The sequence below is a fragment of the Strigops habroptila genome, chromosome 3 (assembly GCF_004027225.2).
Source record: "Strigops habroptila isolate Jane chromosome 3, bStrHab1.2.pri, whole genome shotgun sequence".
In the NCBI taxonomy this organism is placed as follows: domain Eukaryota; kingdom Metazoa; phylum Chordata; class Aves; order Psittaciformes; family Psittacidae; genus Strigops; species Strigops habroptila.
Window position 1 is genome coordinate 64511131 of NC_044279.2, and position 21058 is coordinate 64532188.

General features: G+C 38.7%; 1 protein-coding gene across 12 annotated transcripts in view; it reads left to right on the plus strand.

Moving 5' to 3' along the window:
• MICAL3 (microtubule associated monooxygenase, calponin and LIM domain containing 3) overlaps nucleotides 1-21058 on the plus strand; it is a 191040-nt gene that overhangs the window by 104026 nt on the left and 65956 nt on the right. For 5 of the 12 annotated variants that reach the window (XM_030480623.1, XM_030480611.1, XM_030480612.1 and 2 more), the window contains exons 21-25: nucleotides 2367-2474; nucleotides 5062-5169; nucleotides 5839-6025; nucleotides 9012-9100; nucleotides 10269-10356. In XM_030480623.1, coding sequence (XP_030336483.1) covers nucleotides 2367-2474; nucleotides 5062-5169; nucleotides 5839-6025; nucleotides 9012-9100; nucleotides 10269-10356 — 580 coding nt within the window. Of the gene's footprint in view, nucleotides 1-2366; nucleotides 2475-5061; nucleotides 5170-5838; nucleotides 6026-9011; nucleotides 9101-10268; nucleotides 10357-19693; nucleotides 19844-20921; nucleotides 20936-21058 lie in introns of those variants that run through there. The other 7 variants (XM_030480617.1, XM_030480620.1, XM_030480615.1 and 4 more) reach the window with 6 other exon arrangements.

The following is a 21058-nucleotide window of genomic DNA, read 5'->3' on the forward strand; positions in this document are numbered from 1 at the left end:
ACAGTCAAGTCTATTTTGTGTGGTATTTTTATCCTACTTGCCACTTCTCACCTGTCTCCTTGTTTGATAAATAACAGTATTTCTGTTTCTCAAAACACAATATAAACAATAAGGTAAAACCCAGCCTCTGAGCTTCAGACTACATGCTGAAAACCAGCTGGACTCCAGATCAAATCATCTCACAGTGGTCGTTTACCAGTCAGATGCTCACAGATGCTTCTGGAAGCAACAACATTCACATTTTCCAAGTACAGTTCCTGGCTCTGAAGTACTACTTTTGTGTCCATAGTTCATGCGAACTTATTTCCAACGGTAGAGTTGGCAGCTTATGCAGATTTTCTTTGATTCTAGTGTACACTTTTCGTTTGGTTTTGTGCTTAATTTTCTCTCCAGTGTGTCGTCCTTGGCATCTGGGAGCATGCTGGTTTGGACAGTGGTTTCTTCAGTTTCTAGTTGCTTGCCCCTATCTCTGTTCTCAGTTATCTTGAACAGCATTTGGCAAACTGGAGAGTACTTTTTGGAAAACACCATCTACATAAGAGATTTTTTAATAACTTATTGTTTTGAGTTAACCATGCAAAATCAAGCTGTCGTCTTTTGCTGGAGTATAAACAGTCCCAGAACTTTTGCTTGTGGGCATAACTTTTCCAAGCCATGCCAAAAGAAAATTTATAACGTCTAGGTCACTTCCCATTTCTGTTCTTTGCTGGTGATTAAAGTCAGTGAAGCTGTTCTCCAAGAAGAAAGAGCAAACCTTTAGTTAGATTTGAGATAGGATTTGGGGATACGGAAGAAACTATGAAAGACTGAGTAAGAAGACTAGTTTAAACATACTAGCACCTCTCTGTTAATGGGTGACACAACTGAAGATCTCAGTCATGATCCAAGGACAGCACGCTCGTGTGCATTTCCCTACTTAGTTGAAATGATGATGCAGAAATGAGCGTCTAGACCAAAACATCTTGTTCCTACCTTTTATATTGCTCTCTAGCACTTTTAAGCTCCTTTTGAGGGTGGAAAAGATTAACAGCATTATAATGCAAAGACAGAAATAATTTTTGATTTCTGTTGTATTTCTCCATAATGCAGAATTAAGGAGAAGAGAAAATAGAGGGGAGAAGGAGAACACAAAGTAGAGGAAAGGATAAAGTGGGTAGGGCAGAGAGGAAAAAGGAAACAGATGTTGGAACACTGCAGGCAGTGATGGATTATGGTGTGGGATTTAAGGGAAGAAAACAAGAATAATAGTTTAGTAAGAAAAAGAAGGCTCAGCAAAGTAAGACATTTTCAGAAAAGAAATTTGATTAAATGTTTATGATCTGAAGTACAGAAAATTTGTGTATAAATAGTTGTATTTCTTTAAATTGGGGAAATTGTGAAAGCCAAGCTATTTTGCTTTTTGTCCAGTAGATTTAATCTTCAGCCTATCCTAAGTGGCTAGAAACAGCTATTTTTGTGGGTCATACAGCTACATGACATTTATTTTTCCTTTTTATTACTAAAGCCATAAATTTCTCATGAAAGAGAGTCAAATATTTGAAACTTACACAATTTTTCATTCCAGACTATAATTTCTAGGAATGCACTCTTTCTACCAGCACTATTTGTCTCATACTTCCAGCTATTGTTTTTTCCCTATTTATGTGAAATATTTCTTGGGAGATAGGCATAATGAGCCATAGAGTTAATGAGTGATATATTGAAAGACCAATTGGTTGGGTCCTCCTCTGAGGAACCAGTTTCAGAAAGATGCAAATTCTCAATTCGGGGTTTTTTGTTTGCCATTTGATAAGCAAGAACAGCAGATTGGTTTATGTGGTTTCATTCTTCTTAGTGTGATGTTTCCAATCTGCTTACAGTAAATTTTAGGTTAGAAATTTGCTGCCAATTACTGGCAATGCATACAAGTTAATTTCTTTCTCTTCCATCCCCAAGGAGAAGCAGGCTTTTGGTTTATAAAGTTAAAATATAGAAGAGGTCTCACATGGCCTGAAATACGATCTTAGTGCCTTGGGCCAGTAATAAACAACAGTGGGAGATACAGGAGGAGTAGAGGAAATTGATTTGGGATCTTTGCCAGTGGCTGAGTTGGTTGGATTACAGGAGGTTGGACATCTGTGGAAGTAGGTAACTGCTTCCAAATGGTCCTAAATGACTTAAAACCTAAGAAAGAGCAAATTAAGAATAACTTACTTTGCCTCACTAGGGAGAAAGTGAAGACACACTGGGAATTTTTCTCCAAGTTTTCCTACAAGTGTTGTTTTTTTTTTTTGATGGTGGGCATAAAGGGCCTGAGTGTTTGTATTTTCTCCTCTCTTCTCTCTGTAGCCATGTATGATTATTTTGGTTTTTATTTTATTTTTTAGCCCGAGACTGAACCGTCTCGCCGATTCTTTGTTGACCAGTGGGAGCTCTCCCTTAGCCTCCGTTCTTCTAATCGCCCTTCTTCACCTTCATCTGACTCTCTTCGACAGGTAGCATTAGCCTGAGCATTGCAAGGTGCACTCACCTGTGTTCGCTTGCTGCACCCTAGTCTCACCAGCCAACGACACACCACAAGAGATGGCCAGGCTTGCAATGCTTCACTGCAGAATGCAATTTCTGTGCATATTCATGCACAAATGAGAAGCCAGAGGCAATCTGTGGCATAGCTTGGTTATCATCAGCCATAAAGCAGTTTGAAATGAAATACATTTAACATCTGGTGTAAACAAAAAGTGGTACATCTCACTCTCAAGTGTTTTAAGGACTGATAGTCTTTTTGGCTTTGCAGTAAAGCTTTCTTCTTTTGCTTGCTGCTTTTGTTGAGATCTTGGGCCAAAATGCAGAATGCGTTTGTGCATATATGCTTAATGGACAGTGTGTAAGAAAAAGTACTTTGGCTTTCTGAAAAATCACTGATAATTTGAACTAGTTGCAGTTGTCATACATAAATAGCAGGAACTTGATTTGACCTAAGCTGGAGTGAGTTCTTTACAAAATGTTGTGTATCTTAAAGGCTTTTGCCCACAGAAGGAAAGGTAGAAGTTTCCTTTAAGGCACAGTATAAGGCCAGATGTGATGTGTAGGAAAAAGGCAAAACAAATCAGAAACATGGAACCCCAAATCAATAATTCAGCAACTATATTTCCCACACTAAATAGTCCAAAGTATTGTCAGTTAAGATTAGCACAACTTTTAAAGCATGGACCTTCATATGTACTGGTAGAAATGTAAAGATCCTGAAGCATCTGCAATTAAGGCTGCATGAATGTTTCAGATCAAAACTTGTTCTGTGAAACCTGGTTCAGCTAAAAGAAAGTTTATCCCATGGAAAAGCTTGAACTCTATTTTAAGAAAACTTTAAAAGTCTTAAAGGTTTCTGGTCTCTTAGAGGAAGTCTTGGCCAAATTATTCTTGCCAAATAAAGATTAATGCTGAAGAAATTTTTTCCACTGGTCACCATTTTAAATGTAATATTTGACAAGGTGCGGTGTATGACATTGAACGGCAACTCTGCACATATATGTGTGTGCACACAGTAGCTGAGGAAGTATATGGAACCTGGAAACTTTTGAAAGACAAACCATGTATTATTTCTTGCACATATAAATTCTGCAAGTACTCTGCATTCTGGGGTGGAATCAGTAGAGAGGTAGAAGTTATGTCTGAGTAGGAATAAAGCCTCATTACCGCAGTCGCACAGAGGTTAAGGAGTTAGAAGTTCAGTGATAGCAGCAGTAATCTCTGATGGCTGAGCCCTCCAAGTACCCATTCTGTGGTGAATTTCAGTTTTTGTGATGCTTCCTGCTGTTCTCCTGTCTGAACATGTGAAGGTCTTAAACACTCCTAAAAGGCTGTTAACCACACATGTGAAATTTATGCTGTGTTATTAGTTGTGGGAAATAACTAGTGTGTTTCAAGCAAGTTCTGCTATATGAGTAAATGGAGTTTTGAGTTACAACTTAGTCCTTTTCTTCAGAAAACTGTTATCTTTGGTATTTTACACTTGCCAGAAGCTGGACTGTCTCTCTGATGATGCTTCATTTGCTGAGGAGACTTCTGCTAGAAACATTCATAATACTTCTTAGTCTGGAAAAGGAAAATTGCTTGGTGTGCTCCTTGCTGCTCTGAATCAAATACATGGCGTTTGCAATGTGGTTGAGCTAACATGGATGTCATCACGTAATTTTCTTAACCGTGTAATTATTGACAATGGTTGCAAGTATTTCCTGTGAAAAACACTTCCTCTGCTCCTGCAGTGACTGAACTTGGCTTGCAAACACTCCTTTTGTACTAAGGTGACAGTCAACCTGTCTAGATTTCTCAGAACACTGGAGGGTTTTTAGATACCCAGAGTTAGGGAGTCAGTCAGTACCCGTAATGGAGAAAAGCCTAGTCATAAAGCTGTGTTCACAGTTGAACAAGTATATATTCCAGATGTGTGCAGGTATGGCGTTTGGTGCATTGGCTCAGGCTCTTGCATCTGTTTCCATAGAAACCTCTATGTATTTTCAGCATTGGAAGAATTCATATTTTTAAATCACTGTGAATTCCTTAGTTAAGGGTTTCTCCCTGGTCTATGAATGCTCTGTAAATTAATTCTTTCCAGTTGCTAAGCATATAAATAGGCTGTTTTGATCAGCATGTTGCAGTATACTATGCAATGTCTTCTAATAGGTCTTTGTTTATGATGCCAATTTTACCTGGAACCTAAAATCTTAACCTGTATTTGGCCTTGTCTTTGGAAGTGTCTGTGCTCAGGTTTCCAGGTACAAAATACCCCACAGGTAAAAATAAGATCTGCTTTCTTCATCAGCATAGTATTTCTGGAGCACTTAGAGGATGTATAATGCAAGCCTTTTTTTCCCATTCCTACAGTTGATCCTAGACTGTACTGGTGATCTCTGATGGCACTAGCTTTGCTATTACTACTTGTCACTTCATATTGTCCACTGTCTTGGCATGGTTTGACCTCTCTACACCTTTTCACCACCTAACCTCATTTTAGTCATTTTTTTTTTTAATTTGATTTTTTTTCTTTTCTCACTTCACTATTGTTTTTTTCCATCCATCTGGTAGAAGTATATAAAGATGTACACAGGTGGAGTGAGCTCTTTGGCTGAGCAGATAGCCAATCAGCTTCAAAGGAAAGAGCAACCCAAAACCCTTCTAGACAAGAAGGAACTGGTAAGATGATGTACAGAAGATAACGTGTGTTTGTGTTTAGATGTACTGTAGATCTGTGAGTGTCCAGTTGTTACTACCACTGATGGAATCTGTTGTAGCTTTGTGAAATATTTAATTTCCCTTTCTCTATCCACCCTCATTCTTGTCCTCATTTTCCCTGCAAAATGTTGTTTTTTAATCTAATCTCAGCATCCAAGGATTCTGCAAAAACACTTGAGAAACTGCTTGTCATATTTATGAAGATGTTTGATCCACTGGGGCTACCTCTGCATTATTATTTTCTGGATGAGATACTGATTTTGATAATGCAGGTCTAAGAATTGCTGTTTGAGGGATTTCTAATGGTTTTGGCTTTCCACCATATGCCTCCTTCAGTCATTTATTTAAAGGTCATCATTAATAGTACTGGTGTCCACTCTCTATCCAAAGCTTATTTTACTCCTGACGTCTGTAGGCATGGCATCCTAGGACCTTCCTCCCTGGACTGTAAGGTTAGTTTTTGTGTCCTGGTTAAAATTGTGAATTGTGTCCAAGAACTGCAGCATCCATGTGTGAAAGAACTGCAGCATTCAGATGCTCCGATATCCACATTAATGAAGAGAAAATATGACTGTGCAATCTTGGTGAGTCTGAACACACACAAATTTAGCCATGCCTATTTCTGTCTAGGGCTCACTCAAAAAGGAGTTCCCCCAAAACCTGGGAGGCAGTGATGTCTGTTACTTCTGCCGCAAGCGAGTCTATGTGATGGAAAGGCTGAGTGCTGAAGGCAAGTTCTTCCACCGCAGTTGCTTCAAGTGTGAATACTGTGCGACAACCCTGCGCTTGTCATCTTATGCATATGATATTGAAGATGGTAAGAGAAATTGCCTTTTTGTCAGAATTCACTTAACTGTCCTGGAAGTCTGTCTAGTGATTTCAGCTCTTTCTTTGCTTAAGAAATATTTGGCAAGTTAGGGAAGAAGGTAATATCCAGTCCAAAGACACCATCTCTCAAACTGTTGAAAGTATATGGACTTCCCATGGCCAGGTCATGCTGACAGCAAAATAACTGGACACTTAATTATTAATTTAACATAATAACAGCTGCTAGAATGCAAGAAAGCAAAGAGTTGTAGGGGTCTTGAAAGGGGTTTGGAGGCTGAGTTTGAAGGCTAGACCCTCTACGCTTATTTCATTACTGTCAAATGAGGAAACTCCTTAGTGTTTAATGCCACGTAAGAAAAGATAACACACTGGAGACAAATGTAGTCAGCTTTTTCTTCTTGAAGACATCACAGGTATCCAACTCCATACATTTATTTTAGATATACTAAAGTAGGAACTTTATAATCAGGAGCTATGATAATAGATCCTTACAAACTAAGTTTTGTTTATATAGCAAAAAATGGAGCATCAAAGTTGAGTAGAGGTAAGTCAATATTATATATAGAGAGAAAGTGGTGTTGAAGACACTACTGAAGATTCAGTAATGACTGTTTTCTGTTTCTGATAGACTGAAGAGGAAGGAATATGATTACAAAACTTGCTGATGACTCAGTTAAAGAATCTAGCATGCTAAGGGAAGCTCCAGATACACCTAACAGATCTGAGAAAGTAGATAATACGGCAGCAGTTGAAACTCAATTTATCAACAAAGTGTGCATGTAAGAGTAGTAATTTGAAATCACACATCACTTGTGAAAAGTATTCTCCTTCTAAGAGTAGCCATGTGTTACATCCTATGTTGAGTGATCGACAGAAATTTCATGTATTCTGAAGAAAAGAATACAAGAAAATATCTCAGATAAACCTTTATTTATGTCAGTAGGTATGCCTTTATTTTCTTCCACAGGTGCCATTTGTCTTTACTCCTATCTCAGTAGGGAAGTATGTGCAAAATGGTGTAAAACTAATGAGAGGGTTAGGTGGAAAGGATTCTACTCCAGACATGATGGTGTAGAAACCAAAATAACAAGAAAAAAGTGTTAGTACTGATAGTTCTCCCCACTAATGGACGCAAAGATGAAATAAAAAGTATAAACTGATATAAAAGATAAACTGATGAAATAAAAAGTATAAACAGGATGAAACTCCAGAATATTCAACTGCAGATTGAAATGTTATAAAATTTATAGGTATCTACTGTGTGTAAGTAGGAGGAAACTTTTTGCATATACTGGGTAGAGTAATGGCCATCGAAACAGCATCTAGGCTTAAGGAAACAAAAGAACCAAAATTATTGACGATGCATTATGTAATGACTTTAAGTAATGGACTTGCTCAGTCACAAAGTGCTGAGGAAACTTAGAATCATAAATCAGTCTCCTAGTAAGAAACAGAAAACCAATTATTACTTGACCGGAAGTCTAGCAGAGTTGGCATGCGAGTTTAAAGGGCCCAACAACAATTTTGAAATCAACATATAAAAGTAACATCTTCATCCATAATCAAAGTTGGGAAAAAGCATTTTTTGAGGACTGCTGTTATTTTGGGTGTACACAAGGAACTGAGTATCTCGTATGTTTAGCAATAACAGACTAAGCTGTATAGGCTGAAACATTTTCTGCCACCAGATTTAGTGATTCCCTCTGCAAGCAAGCTTATGTATGCAGTTACGGCCAAATAGTTCTCAGTGAGGCAAACACAAAGCTCAGAGCTTCAGCACACTAATAGCATTGATTCCGAAGTGATATTACATGCCTAACACTTGTGTATGGATATGAAGCAGATATGGCCAAACAGAAATATGTAGTTCCCTATCTAATTTAATTACAGTGAAAATTTAGCTTATGTTTCATTCCAGGTTGTCTTTGAAAGAAAAAATAACAAAGCTGTACATGCATTGTTGCTATTCATCTAGCTGTTTTGACTGATGAGCATTTTGCAATGTTCTGTAGTCAGTGTCTGGTTTTAAGCTTCAAAGTCTGAGATTTTTTTATGTAACAGCTTTTCTGTTGTTGCTCTTTATAACACAATTTGAAAGAGCAGGCTTTTTTAAAGAGTAAATATTAATAAATGTTTATTTAAGCAGAGACTATTGAAAGATGGTGTTTGTCACTTTTCCATTATAAAGCAAAGCATTGTGCAAATACTGTCCCAGTGAAACTAGAGGAAGAGGCAAAGATCAGAATATGGGTTTGAAAAGCATTAGCAATGTTGTATGAATAGAATAGCAGTAGGGGATGCTACCATGGGCTGCATATACCAAGCAGGATACACTGACAAAGGTAGACTGAAAGATAATTATGTGCCATCAATTTGCTGCTATTATTATTTGTATTACTAGTGCTGCTTTGGCTTCCTGACAGTGTTCAGATAGCAGTGAAAACCCATCTAGACTTGAGGGCAGTTACTAAACCAGTAGTATCACAAAAGGTCTTAATTGTGAAAATGAATCATTAGTTGATTGTACTTTCCACAAGTAGCCACTGTGCATTTTTAGAGATGGTGCTTTGGGAGTTAACACTGTCTTCTCCCACTTTCCTCTGCTGGTTGTATTCATTCTCGCTTTTTCCAAAAGTGCTTTTGCCAGCTTTTCATGTGATGATTTCTTTGTTCCTCACACACTGCAGCATTGTTAGCATGTGATACCACACAAGCCTCACAGCTTTGCTTTGGTGTTTGATAGGATTTTAAGCTAAATGGCTGTCAGACACCCAATGGAAAGGAGGCTAGTTAGGAGGGGGAGAGAGGAGGGCTGGAGTTAAAACTTCAGATAGCGTTTGCCTCCATGTATAGTGAAGAAACTAGAGAGAGCAACAGGAATGGCAACAGAAAATAAGTTGCAGTGAGATGGACATTTATATTGTGCTAAACTGCTGTGTTGTCATGATTGACCATCATTTGTGTTTTATTTGCAGGTAAGTTCTACTGTAAGCCTCACTACTGCTACCGACTCTCTGGTTATGCTCAACGGAAGAGGCCAGCAGTGGGTCCTCTTTCAGGAAAGGTAACTCATTTTCATCTAACAATTCATATTAATAGGTTTTGATTTGTAACATTAAAAAGTATATATGCTGGGGGGTTTTGTTGTTGGTTGGTTGGTTGTTTTTTCAGAAAATAGAAAAATTCACATTGAGTTGCCTTTTTTATGTCATGAGAGCTTGCGGTTCTATATATTTTATTTAAAAGCAGTTCCTTTAATTACTGCTTCTTTTCATGGTTCTTATTATAAAGTAATGTACTGTCCAGAAGAGGATTTTGATTTGTTTTCTTACCAGCTGAAATACTTATTCAGTTCATACAGAGTCTAAATGAATAATTTTGCCTCTTTTGGTTTTGCCTTTTGTCTCCATGTCATTTCTTAAGAGGAAACAAATTATTTGCATTTCCTTTGAAACATAAAGTTCTAGTCCACTTGCATAGGCTATGAAGATGACCTTCCTTCATTTCTGAATGTTTTCTGTGTGTTAATGGGAATCTGCGTGAAAAGAAAGGATATCCCTTTTCCTATGTTATCATAATGGAAGCATTTGTGCTTAAATATTGGATCAAGACACATTGTGTAATGCAGAAAAGTGCCCCAGATTTTGTCATTACAATCTAAGGCACTTAATTTGTCTCCTCAAGCCCTTTTTTAGTGTTTTTGCATACTCTGTCTGAGCAAACTACATGCTAGTCTCCTAAGTTCTGGTTAGCTCACATGCTATGAACAGTCCTTCCCCCTTAAATTATATTTTCCTTTGTGGTAGTGGTGGTGCTTGTCTTTCTGCCTGTTTCTCAGGTTTTTATTACCACAAGCTGAAGCTGTACTCCTTTTTGGAAGGAGAAGGGATACATCCCAATATTTGTGCCCCATTTACTGCCAAAAGCAAAGACTAAAAATGGTACTTGTCTTATTTCCCAGATGAGCAGACTTCACAAATCTTACTGCTTTGACTTTCTTGGGTATCCAGCTTGTTTTTCAGAGCTTTAGTAAAGCTATCAATTGAGAAGGCACACAGTTGGTTCAGGCCTTTCCTCCTTATGTGATGGCTAATGGGTATCTTAATTGTGAGAGGGATGTTTTCCTAGTTCAATGTGTTCAGCATATCTGGATTCACACGGGGAAAAAAGAAGAGCATTTCTGAGGCATTTTCAATTTGAATATGAATTGAATTTCCCCCACATTCTTACAGGACACCAAAGGACCTCTGCAGGACACCATGGCAAGTGGTGGAAGTGGACGGGCAAATACCATCTCCGCCTCAGCAGAGAGGGCCCCAGGTAGCTCCGCTTCCTTCTTTAGCAGGGTGGTGCAGTACTCTCTCGGCCTCTTTGACAGAGTTAGGGTGGCAAGCCAGCGCCTGCAAAGCACAGTTTCCTCGATTGGGCACCAGGTAGCCCAGAACCCTTTGGACTCCTTTTTCATGTGTCAGCTGGTGGCTTTTGGGGTTCCCTTTCTCTATGTCCAGTCAGAAGTTCTTGTGCAGATCCTAGGGGAATTCTGTGGGCAGCCTGCTGACCAGTAAGAATTAATGTGACCCAACTTTATGAGCTGTATAACTCGTGTGATTTTTTTTTTTTTGGGGTGCCGTGTGAATTTTGTGCGTTACGTCAAAGTTTTAATATATTATTTTGCACTGTGGCTTTGGGGCCTAGATGTTCTCAGTCCTTTCAAGGACACGCTCTGAAAGAATTCCAGGAAAACACAGATGCTCAGTTGAGGGTCTCCTCTGAATGGGCCCAGATAAAGAGCCTTGTAATGTATGCAGCTCAGTGTTAGTGAAGTTAAAAGTTCTTCTGATGCACTGGAATAGCTCACAAACTGGAGTTCTGTGTTTGCCTGAATTCTGGTTGTGGTTTCTTGTTCTCCAAGCTTCTCTTCATTAATCTGGTACTTGAATGGGAAAGATCCCATTATCTTTGGATTGTCTCCTTTGGAATTCTGTGTGTCTGACAGCTAATGGGATTGGATTCCTTAAACCCACTGAATTTCGTGGTGCTGGCAGGTTGCGGTGCTCTTCCCTCACTGCCAGAATCTGTGCTGCTACTGGCCATAGCTTTGGGAATGGGGTGGTGAATGTGTGTGTCTTACTGTGAAGTAGTTTTGCCTTTTAACTCAAAATTCTAGTTCCTTCTAACATGGGAGAAGTGTCTGTGCTACAAATGCTCGTTTGCCCAGCCCCTGAGTGCTTATTAGTGATGTCAGGAAAAGGAAGAGATTTGATTTCTAGTATTTGTTCCAGAACACTGTGTAAACTAAATCAGCTGCTTTTAGACAGAGAACATACGCAGAGCAACACTGCAAGAAAAGAATGTTTTTGCAGTGCCAGTTGGGAAAAGACCTTAACAGCATATAGGCAAATAAAACATCATGCTTTTGTTTGACTGTATGTATTATTCTTACACGTTTCTAAGATTGCAACTGAATGCAATCTGACAAATCCTTAGTGTGCACATTTGATTCTTGAAGTGTAGTTACCTTGACAGTTTCCTCTCTTGTTTGTGTGGAATTCCCATATGACAAAATGGAGGAAAGGGAAAAGGTATGGAAGAATGACATTTGCAAAATGCTGTGGACAGATGGATTAACAGCATTTTTTTTTTCCTACCACTGGATAAACTTAAAATTGCTTTCTCTAAAAGTGAAGAGATATATATAACACTTTTTTTTTCTGAAGCATATTCCTTAAGATGAATGGAAAAAATATTTCTTGGAGCACAGGATGTCTGATGTGAGAATAAGGGGAAGCTATTGGTGATGAGAAGTGGAAGGAGAGTTTAGCTATATATGTCAACTAGTTCATCAAAGGAATTGCTGGCAGAAAGTCTTCTTCCTCTGATTTAGTCCTTCCAACTGATTTATAAATGAGCATTCAGTAAATAGCATCTAAGTCATCACTAAGCAGAGCAAACAATAGGCTGTGGTTTGCTTTAAACGTCTATAAATCAGATGTTTCCATCTCTCCTTACATAGCTGTGACACAATCCTGTATCAGAACTGTATTTCCAGAGGAGTAAAACAGAACAGACACCATTTTATCAGATGGCAAAACTTGAAATCTAGGGCTCCTCATGTTTGCTTTCTGCTTTTCTAAAGCAGTGTATAACTGTAGCATAATTTTTAAAGCTTTTGGACCTTTTAAAGATTTGTCTTTTGCAGTGCCCAAAGTACATTAGGACATAGCTTAGCTGGGTCAGGCTAGGTCATCTTTGAGGCAATGTATTGTGGTGCATTCTCGTGTGTGCATGACAGAAGTACATTTAGTGGTAGAAGAGTGAGCAATGCCTCTGCTGTTCTCTCCCTTTCTGCTAGAAAAATGCCATTAGTGGCTGAGATTTTGTTTTCTTTGTGAAATAATTTCTAAATATATATTAAAACTCCTGGCTTAAGAATGGTTAAGAAGTGGGAGGAAGCTAAATGCAGTGTACTTCAAAAGCAAGCCACTGTGTCATTAAAGGCAGGTCAGTTTTCTGTTGGTGTAATAGTTGTGTCCTGTAGGTCCTACCTTTAGCTCCTGTTCTTGCTGGGTAGGTAGGTCAGGAAACTCATGATGTGTTTACAGTTATATATGGTTTGGAAAAAAACCCAAAAGCCTAAACAAACCCATTTGAATTACCAAGTTTGCAAATACAATGGAAGAGTAGGATATTATTCCTGAATAATCAGGAGTCTGTAAGGTTTCATCTCAGTGTAACTCCTGACTTTGAACTATCTGTGTACACGCTTTCTTGCAATTTATTAAATTGTCTAAGAGACTATAGACATCCTGTTTTCACTGTAGAGTAGACAAATACCTGGAGCAAAAACTTGTCTGAAATGGAGATAGAGGCAGAGCTGTTTCCAAGACTCTACTTCACCCATCTGCTAGACTCACCTAATACAGGTCATACATCTGAAAATGTTTGACCTCCCTTAAGGCAAGTGCCACCAAATGAAATTTGGCAAGAGCAATTTCAGACCCTGAGGTTTGAGCCGGTTGTCAGTAGTGAGGTAGATCTTGAAATGGAATGTATGTTGCCCCTAAAATGATTATGTAAAAAAAAAAAGTTCAACATGCGCAGGTTTGATATTTGATGGAGATGTAAAGATAGCTTAGAAGGCAAAAGGAAAGTGTAAAGCAGAAACATCAGTTAAAGAATAAAGATGACAAAAGTGCAGCTGCTTTAAAATTTTATACCTCTGAGTTAAATTCAGCCCTGAGTTAGCAAAAGTGCTTGTTCAGTGTGCTGTATGGTGACTCATGCAAGGCCTGCTTTTTAGTTGTCATGGAGTCCCAAATGAATGTAAATTGCATGGGTTCTTCCCCTATACTCACTGCCTCCTTTGTTATGCCACCAAATCTGACCTCGTCTTTTTTAGACACCTTAATCCTTAAAATACATCCAACCACAAAATAACATTCAGTGGGCCTGGTCAGTTGAGGGAAGACAAGCGCTTTCTTGTGAAGTGTTACTAACCTGATTGGCATGCATTAACTTTGCTAAAGATATCAGTCCCTCACTGGGTGGCTGCAGTCTTCGCTGACATTTTTTCTGTCCCCGGTATTGGTAACGATGATAGTTGCAGGGCACAATCTGTGATGAGCAAGTTGAGGGGGATTTAGCAGTCAACTAAAATCACCCTTCTTGAAAAGGTTTTGTATTGTTTGCCAGAGAGCCCACCTGGCATCTGATGTGCTGGTTACAAGGGATGTTCCCAGGGGGTTACGGTCAAACTGGCTCTTGCAATATAGATCAACCCTTCAGTTTAGGAAGTGGCAACAAGCTTTTGTGATGGATGCCATTCTGTCTGGGGAAGGGAGTTTGGGGAAGGCGGTCACTGTGCTTTTGGTCCTGCTGAACTGTGGCATGCTTGTTGTAGATCCTGTAACCTTTCTCTGTACCCTGTCTGCCTGTTTTTCCTCTATCTTCTGCATTTGCCTTTGTGCCAAAATTTCTGCTATTGCCAAGAGAAAAAAACCCCAAACTTTGCTTTTCAACTGTCTCTCCCTTTGATAATCTGTAACTGCTGTGTCTTGGATTTTTTTTTTTTTTAATTATTATTTACAGTACTTTATATGGTTTTAATGTGCTTTTAATGCAAATGCTGTTCTTCTGTTTGTTCTAAAGGTCTGTAAAAACATTTCTGAACTTTACGCTCTTTCTTGACAGATGGGCTTGGAACAGTCTTTGCCCCTATCAGCTTTATGATAAGCTCCTTGGGCTGGTGATGTTTTGTTGTAAGAAGTTTCCCCTTTCAGGCTTGTGTTCTCACAGCAACATGTTTCTGTCCCCATCAGCAATAGGGAGTTCATAAAGGCAAGACCTGCTAGGGAAACTCATACTGCAGAATGTACAGCAATAAAAGGCAAGTCATGAGATCTTTGCAGCAGTTACTTGACTTGTGAAAGATGTAAGAAGCCAAATACAAGCCATAGTATGCAAAACTGAAAAATGTAATACAAAGTAGAGGCGCTAGGTCTCCTGCTTTAAAATCATAAAAATATATAGTGTATATCATATAGGTATATAATACAAAAAGTTAAAAATCTTCCTATGGATGTGCCTTAAGTGTTTTCAGGGAGCAATGTTTGAATCAAAGCCCTTCGCAGTAGGCTCTTCAACAAGTAATCTTGAATATAGCAAGCAAGGCTAGACTTCATATTTTCTTTTGCTCACTTGGAGAGCTATGAAAGAGTGCCTGCTTCCTCTAAATAGCATGCCCTTTAAAGTAAATTATCCGAGCCACATTTTCAAAAGGATCATAACTGTCTATGCAATTCCAATGAATCTCATGAATGCATCCAATATTATTTGCACACAATTCCACTTCTGTGCCTAACGAAGTATGAATACATTTTATATATATTTCTGTATAGAAATAAGCTTCATGTTCTAAAACATTTCCTCTTTATGGTTCTGCATGCACTGAACATGCCTTACTTATGAAAATGATTCAGCTCGAGGCAATACTGTTTGCTTCTGTAAACAAACATATCTTCATCAAATCCTCCACTTGGTCAGTTCATTATTATTCACATTTGGGCTTTGTTCTTGTTTTCATTTGGTCTCTTTTAAACATTAAATTACTGCATTATAGCAGCAAACTAATTCTCATTAGTTTTTGACATTGACATTGTATTCTGTTTGTGGTGCCTTCATTTTAAACCATTGAACTGCATTTACAAACACATCCATATTTCCCCATGCCCTCCACCCCCGAAAAGAAAGTAGTACACCCATATTTGAGGATGCATCACCAAATTGGCAGGAAAGATCATTCCTCTACTAGTGTGCCTTGAATGTTCTGTTTGGAGGAGCCATGGTGGTGTGTTTTGCAGGACATGGCACATGTTACTGAACCCTTTTATGGGGTTTCATACAACTCCAGAGAGATCTGATACAAGATTTATTTCTCTCTATTGGAACATTTAAACTATAAACTTTAGAACCAGACCCTGTATTTTTGGAAGCTGAGGAGAGTGTGTGGGTTGCCCGATTAGGACCAAGGTTCAGTGCCCAGTGAATCATCACTCATAGCAAGCCAGGAATCTCTGTTAGGAGAAGTGTGTGACTGTTCCCAGTCCATCATGTTCCTTCTCAGTGTTCTTATCAGGATTTGGTTTGCTTTGGTGTCAAAGGAGAAAGCTGAAGGACCAGCAATTTGAAACCCAGAAAATTTGGAAAGGCAAAGGCATGATGGAAAGGTTATTTGTTCTAAAGAGTGGAGATGCAGCTGACCTGATAGTTTCCCTGAAAATTCCCAAGAAATGTGTTGAGGACCAAGGAAGGTTATACAAAATAGCGATGTGCTGGGTTTGTGCTCATGGCTGGATCCTGCTAAGAACACTTTTTCTTGGGAGTATCTGGGCTCCCAATTCCACCTTTCTCTCTAGCTTTCAGACCTGTAGACTTGTGCCACTGGAATATTTGTTTATTGTTTGTATGTGTATATTCTGAAGGGTGATATGAATTTTTCTGGGCACTTTTAAGAGCTTCCTTGTTTTTGTGTCTTAGAAAAATAGTATCAGGTTTGTGTGAAGGAGTTGGATTTTTATTATTATTTGCAGAATTAAAATGTTTGGGGTTTTGGGGGTTTTTTTTTGAAAAGTGGAATCTAAGAAATGACCTTTTTGAGGTTGTTTCCCTCAGTGAAGGAGGGAGTGTGCATAAAATATGTTTGGTGACAGATAATGTTCAAGTGAGTCTATTAGTGCTCAGAAAGGCTTCATGTCTCCATTGTACAGCCTCTTTGAAGATTTTGATTTATGCAGTTGTTTTTAACCTGTTTTTGTTTTGGGTGTGTGTCTCTTTGAATTATGTAACACGTGGTTTTCCTGTTGCTGTGAAATCAAGACATTATTTGTTCAACTGTGTGAAAATGTTCAAGGGAATAAATTCCAAACAAACTTCAGGTTTCTGAGTTTTTCTTTGCCCTCTCCCTTCTCCCTCCACTGGTTCCAGGTGAGGGATGCTGTGGGGGAAACAGAGTTGGGGGAGAGTGGAATGAATGGATCTAGCAAGCTCACATGCAAAAGACATTTTGGGAAGCTGTGGCATGTGCCATCTGTCACTGCAAATCACTACTTTCCAGGCTGCTTCTGTATTGTTTATTTATTTTATTTTTATTTTGCTGTTATGTTGTGGCTTGCATGGAGTGCAGGGTGTACACTGCACAGACAATGTGACATATGGCTGTAGAAAACCTACTAAGGACCCCCAAACTAAATATTCTACTGCTTTTGTGAAGCTGGTTTGGATGGATGCACTCAGTGTTGTGGCTTCACTGTTTTTGGTCGATTTGGGAGGTGTTTTTGCGTGCCTTGCTGCAGGCCAGAGGTCTTTGTTGCACTGTGTAAGCAGGGCAGTGATATCCATGTGTGAGGGGAGAGGAGGAACATGGGTGAGTGCAAGTCAGCACTCAGGAACAGGGAGGCATAGCATAGCCTTTGTGCCTGATGTGACAGGTAAGCATCTTGGCAAGGTTTTGTTCCTCTTGTTGGTATAGCAGCAGTTGTGATGATGGGATGTTTCAGTGTGATGGAAAGGCAGCAAATGAGAACACATGGAGCTGTGTAGCCAAATGCTGTGTCTTGCATTCTAACTGGACAGTTGTCTTCTCTCAGGAGAATGGCACGTGAGCAGATGACCTCCATTCCTCAAGACCATTAAGAGACTATTCTGTATTGTTCTCACATGACAAACAGGTAGAGCTGGATCGTAGTTCTGAGCTGCATTTTCCTGTTCTCAAAGATCTGTTGGATTAGTCTACGTTAGGGCTTGTTCTTTGTCTTTTCTCACATGATTCTCATGCTTCCTACTCCACCATTAGCAAGTAAAAGCTTGTAATAGTGGATGACTTTTTATGGTCTAATTGTGAATGGTATTTGGCCAGAGCAGTTATGTTTAAATCATAATTCACAGAAATGCAACCACAAACCAATTCTGTTATACGTAAGAGTTCTTTCTTTGCAGGAAAGTAATCAATTTATGCCCTTGAAATTGCCTTTTATTATTCTTTACTTTGACCAGCAGTCTGGATTTTGGGGCTAAAATGGGCCTTCAGTTCTGAGAAGGGGCCATCAGTGCGCAGTGTAAGACTTGATGTGCTGGTGTATGAACTAAAGTGTCATTTTGATGCACTGCTAGAACAGCTTCCACTGTTCTGTATCAGGAAGCAGTTAACTGCAGCTACATATATGCTCTTCAGAAATCAAATGTTTGCTTCATGTAATAAAAAAAAAAAAAAAAAAAAAAGAAAAAAAAGAGAGGTGCAATTCCTGAGCTCATCCTTATCCAGAGGTAAAATCAGGCTTCTTTGCTGTACCAGTATAGGAGACATTTTTTTTGCCTAAAACTTGAAGACACCAAATGCTTATGATGGAAAAGCTCCCAGGCACTCCCATGTCATTCTCTTTGAAGTCCACACAGATGCTTCACTCTCTTCATCTGTGCCTGTGGTCCTTCTCCAGTCCCATGGCTTTTGGTGTTCTCTTACCAATGCCTACAGGAAGAGTTGAGCTCTGTATCCTGCCCCACTGGATAGAAGTGTGCTGCCAGGGAATTCCTTCTGTGGCCCTGACACTCAAAAGTCACTTTTTGGTAAAGGCATCCTATTTTGTGAAACAAAACGGAAGCTTTTTCAAGCATTCTTCCCTTCACTGCTACCTCTTCTCCATACTCCCATTCCAACCTGAGATACCTTAAAATAATTTTCTCTGGAGGAAACTGTTCTGTAAATAAAGCCCCAAGTAATGCACTATGTCAAATATCATTCTTTTTAACCTTCACTGTGACTGAAAATAAGGAAGAAAAGTAGCTGTTTAAGGCTGGGCCATGTTCTTGCTGAGTGTATGTGCTTCTTTGCCTGTAGTTCTGTAAAGAGAACACATTGATTTTCCTGAATATGCTAGCCTGGGATCTTGAATTACACAGGTTTGTCCTTCTGTCTACCCTGTCACTTCTGACGGACTCTGTCATTATTCAGGACTTGCAGAACGTGGTAAATAGATTAAATATTGTCTTCACCTTACAGAAAATGAGGTATTGTACTTAACGTGCTCAAAAAGAAATTAGCCAAAGAAAATCTTATGTGGCTGCTAACTAGCATCCAGCTATTTAACCCAGAACTGAAACTGAAGAACTGAAATTCACTATATAAATACTAATATATTAAAGACAGTTTTTTAAAACAAGGTATCGTAATGATGTGTGTAAATAACTTAAACGTTGAGGTACTGAGCCATTCACAAATGCTCAGAAGTCTGTGGACAGTGTGGATGTTTCATTTCCTGAAAAAAACAGATGACTTTCAGTGAAAGTGGACAGAATTAGCTTTTACAGCAGTTTGGAAACTTCATTCTCAGATTTGTGCTTTTGGAGTACTAAGATGTTTTCCATCATGCATCCTAAACCAGCTTGCTTCATCAGATATATTTTAGTAGCATTTTTTCCAAGCATAGACCGTCTCCTTTGCAACACACATTGCTAGGGTAGTATGAAAAGCCTGCTGTGTACAAGTTGGTTTACATTTTAGACATATTACATGTCTTCATCTGGTACTGTAGAAAGCAGAGTAACTGTTCAGTACAGATCTTTTCTTCTAATGTTCTGTAACAGTGAAGAGAAAGTGTAAGGTATAACAAAACAAATGACTTAATTTCTATTCACTTCTACACCAATTAAAACAAGCCAGTGACAGTACCACCTGCTTGTGATCAGCAGCATAATATATTAAGGTATGTAGTAGGTAATGTATCTTTAAAATACAAAGAGAAACATGGAGAGAAAAACAACCAAACAAAAAAACCACGTACAAAACCCAAACGAAACAAACAAAACCCCCAAACAACTAGAAATAATCTGAAGGGAAGGAATAGATAGCCCAGAGTCAACATTGAACCTATTCTGCTTCTTTGAAGTGTATTTATGGAGGAAGGTGGAGTAGTGGTTGCTGAGCTGATCCTGTTGATGCAGTTTAACTTCGGCTTTCCAAACAAAACTGGGCAGATGCTCTTTAAGGATGAGATGGCACTTCTAGGCTCTGTTTAGATGCTTACATCTTCTCTCAAAAATGTATGTTTAGTCTGACATTTCTAATGTTTGCTGTCATCTCAGAAGGCTGTGTTTTCTTTTTTAGGAGAATTTCAAAACTGTCCTTTCTGCTGTTACAGAAGTTTATCTGATGGCCGGGTAGAAGTGTTCAAAAATAGGACTTTTTTTCCCAAGAGATGTTTCAAATTCTTTCAGACTTTGGTAACTCAGTGATTTAAAAGATCAGAACTGATGTGTAAGTTATCTTTAATCAGTAGTGTGTCTTCTGCTAGCTTTCTTTACAGAACCGGGGCAGATTTTGAGTATACCTACCTAAATACCTACATACAAGAATATTCTTAGTTTCAGAAAAATGCCCACTAAGGTGTGAAGCTCTGGATTGCTTGGAATGTTCAGTTGCTTTAAGAATTATACAAGAGTATGTGGGATAAATGTAGATAATGGAAAAGTATGGAAGAGAATGAGGGAGCAGATGACGATGTTTTTTGGAGTATTTAAATTAGGACAAGTATTACCCAATATATTTTCCTGTAACTGCCAGCCTCAGATTTCAGCCTGTTCCATTTGCAGCACTTTATCATATCGATACAAATGATAGAAATTAAGTAAGGACATGTTTAGTACCTAAATATATTCTGAGATCCAGTAATTATGGAAATGTGTAGTACACTGCAACAGAAGATAGTGGTTGTTAGCTCAGTAGTTGAAAGAAGATATCCATTTGAAAGCTATGTTTTGAATCTGATCACGATTTGAACGGGAAACTGAAAACATTTGATATTCCACACTTTGATTATGTGTGATAAAATTTCTAGTTCCTGATTGGTTGTTCTTTAATGATCAAAACATTATCCGTTTAATTATCAAAACATTCCAAAACTGGAAGTACCAGTTCCTGTAAAAAGTAGGCGATATTTCTATTGATAGATTCCTCTACTGCCTTTAGGTGGAAATGTTCTCAGTTCAGCTTTGAGTTATTTGCACAATGGGAATCACCTGTCTGATCCTCTCTGGTGAAATGAGAGGTTCTGGAGGGCTGCTACGTATGAGTGGCAAGAAATAGATGCCACAATGAATAAGCTATGCAAAGTCTTATGTAGTAGAGAAGACAGCAGAGACTTTCTTTCTAACAACATAATAGTTATAGTTTGGATTATAACTGGACAATCACTCTTAAACATTTATTTTCAAGTTACTTAACAAAACAAAGAGACTGCTTCACTTAAAAAAAGGGAAAAACCTCATGAGCCAAGGTCACAGTGACTTTTAAATATAGTGTGGCCTTTCTCTTCATTTCTTTTTCTCTCTGACAGTCCCTGGATATGCCTTGTCCTAGGTGGCTCTTTGAGGTAACATACCTTTAATAGCTTCCAGGACAAAATTCATGCCTGCAGAGTAATGTTATCTTTAGCCAGATTATCCTTTCGTGCCCTTCAGCCTTCCCACACTC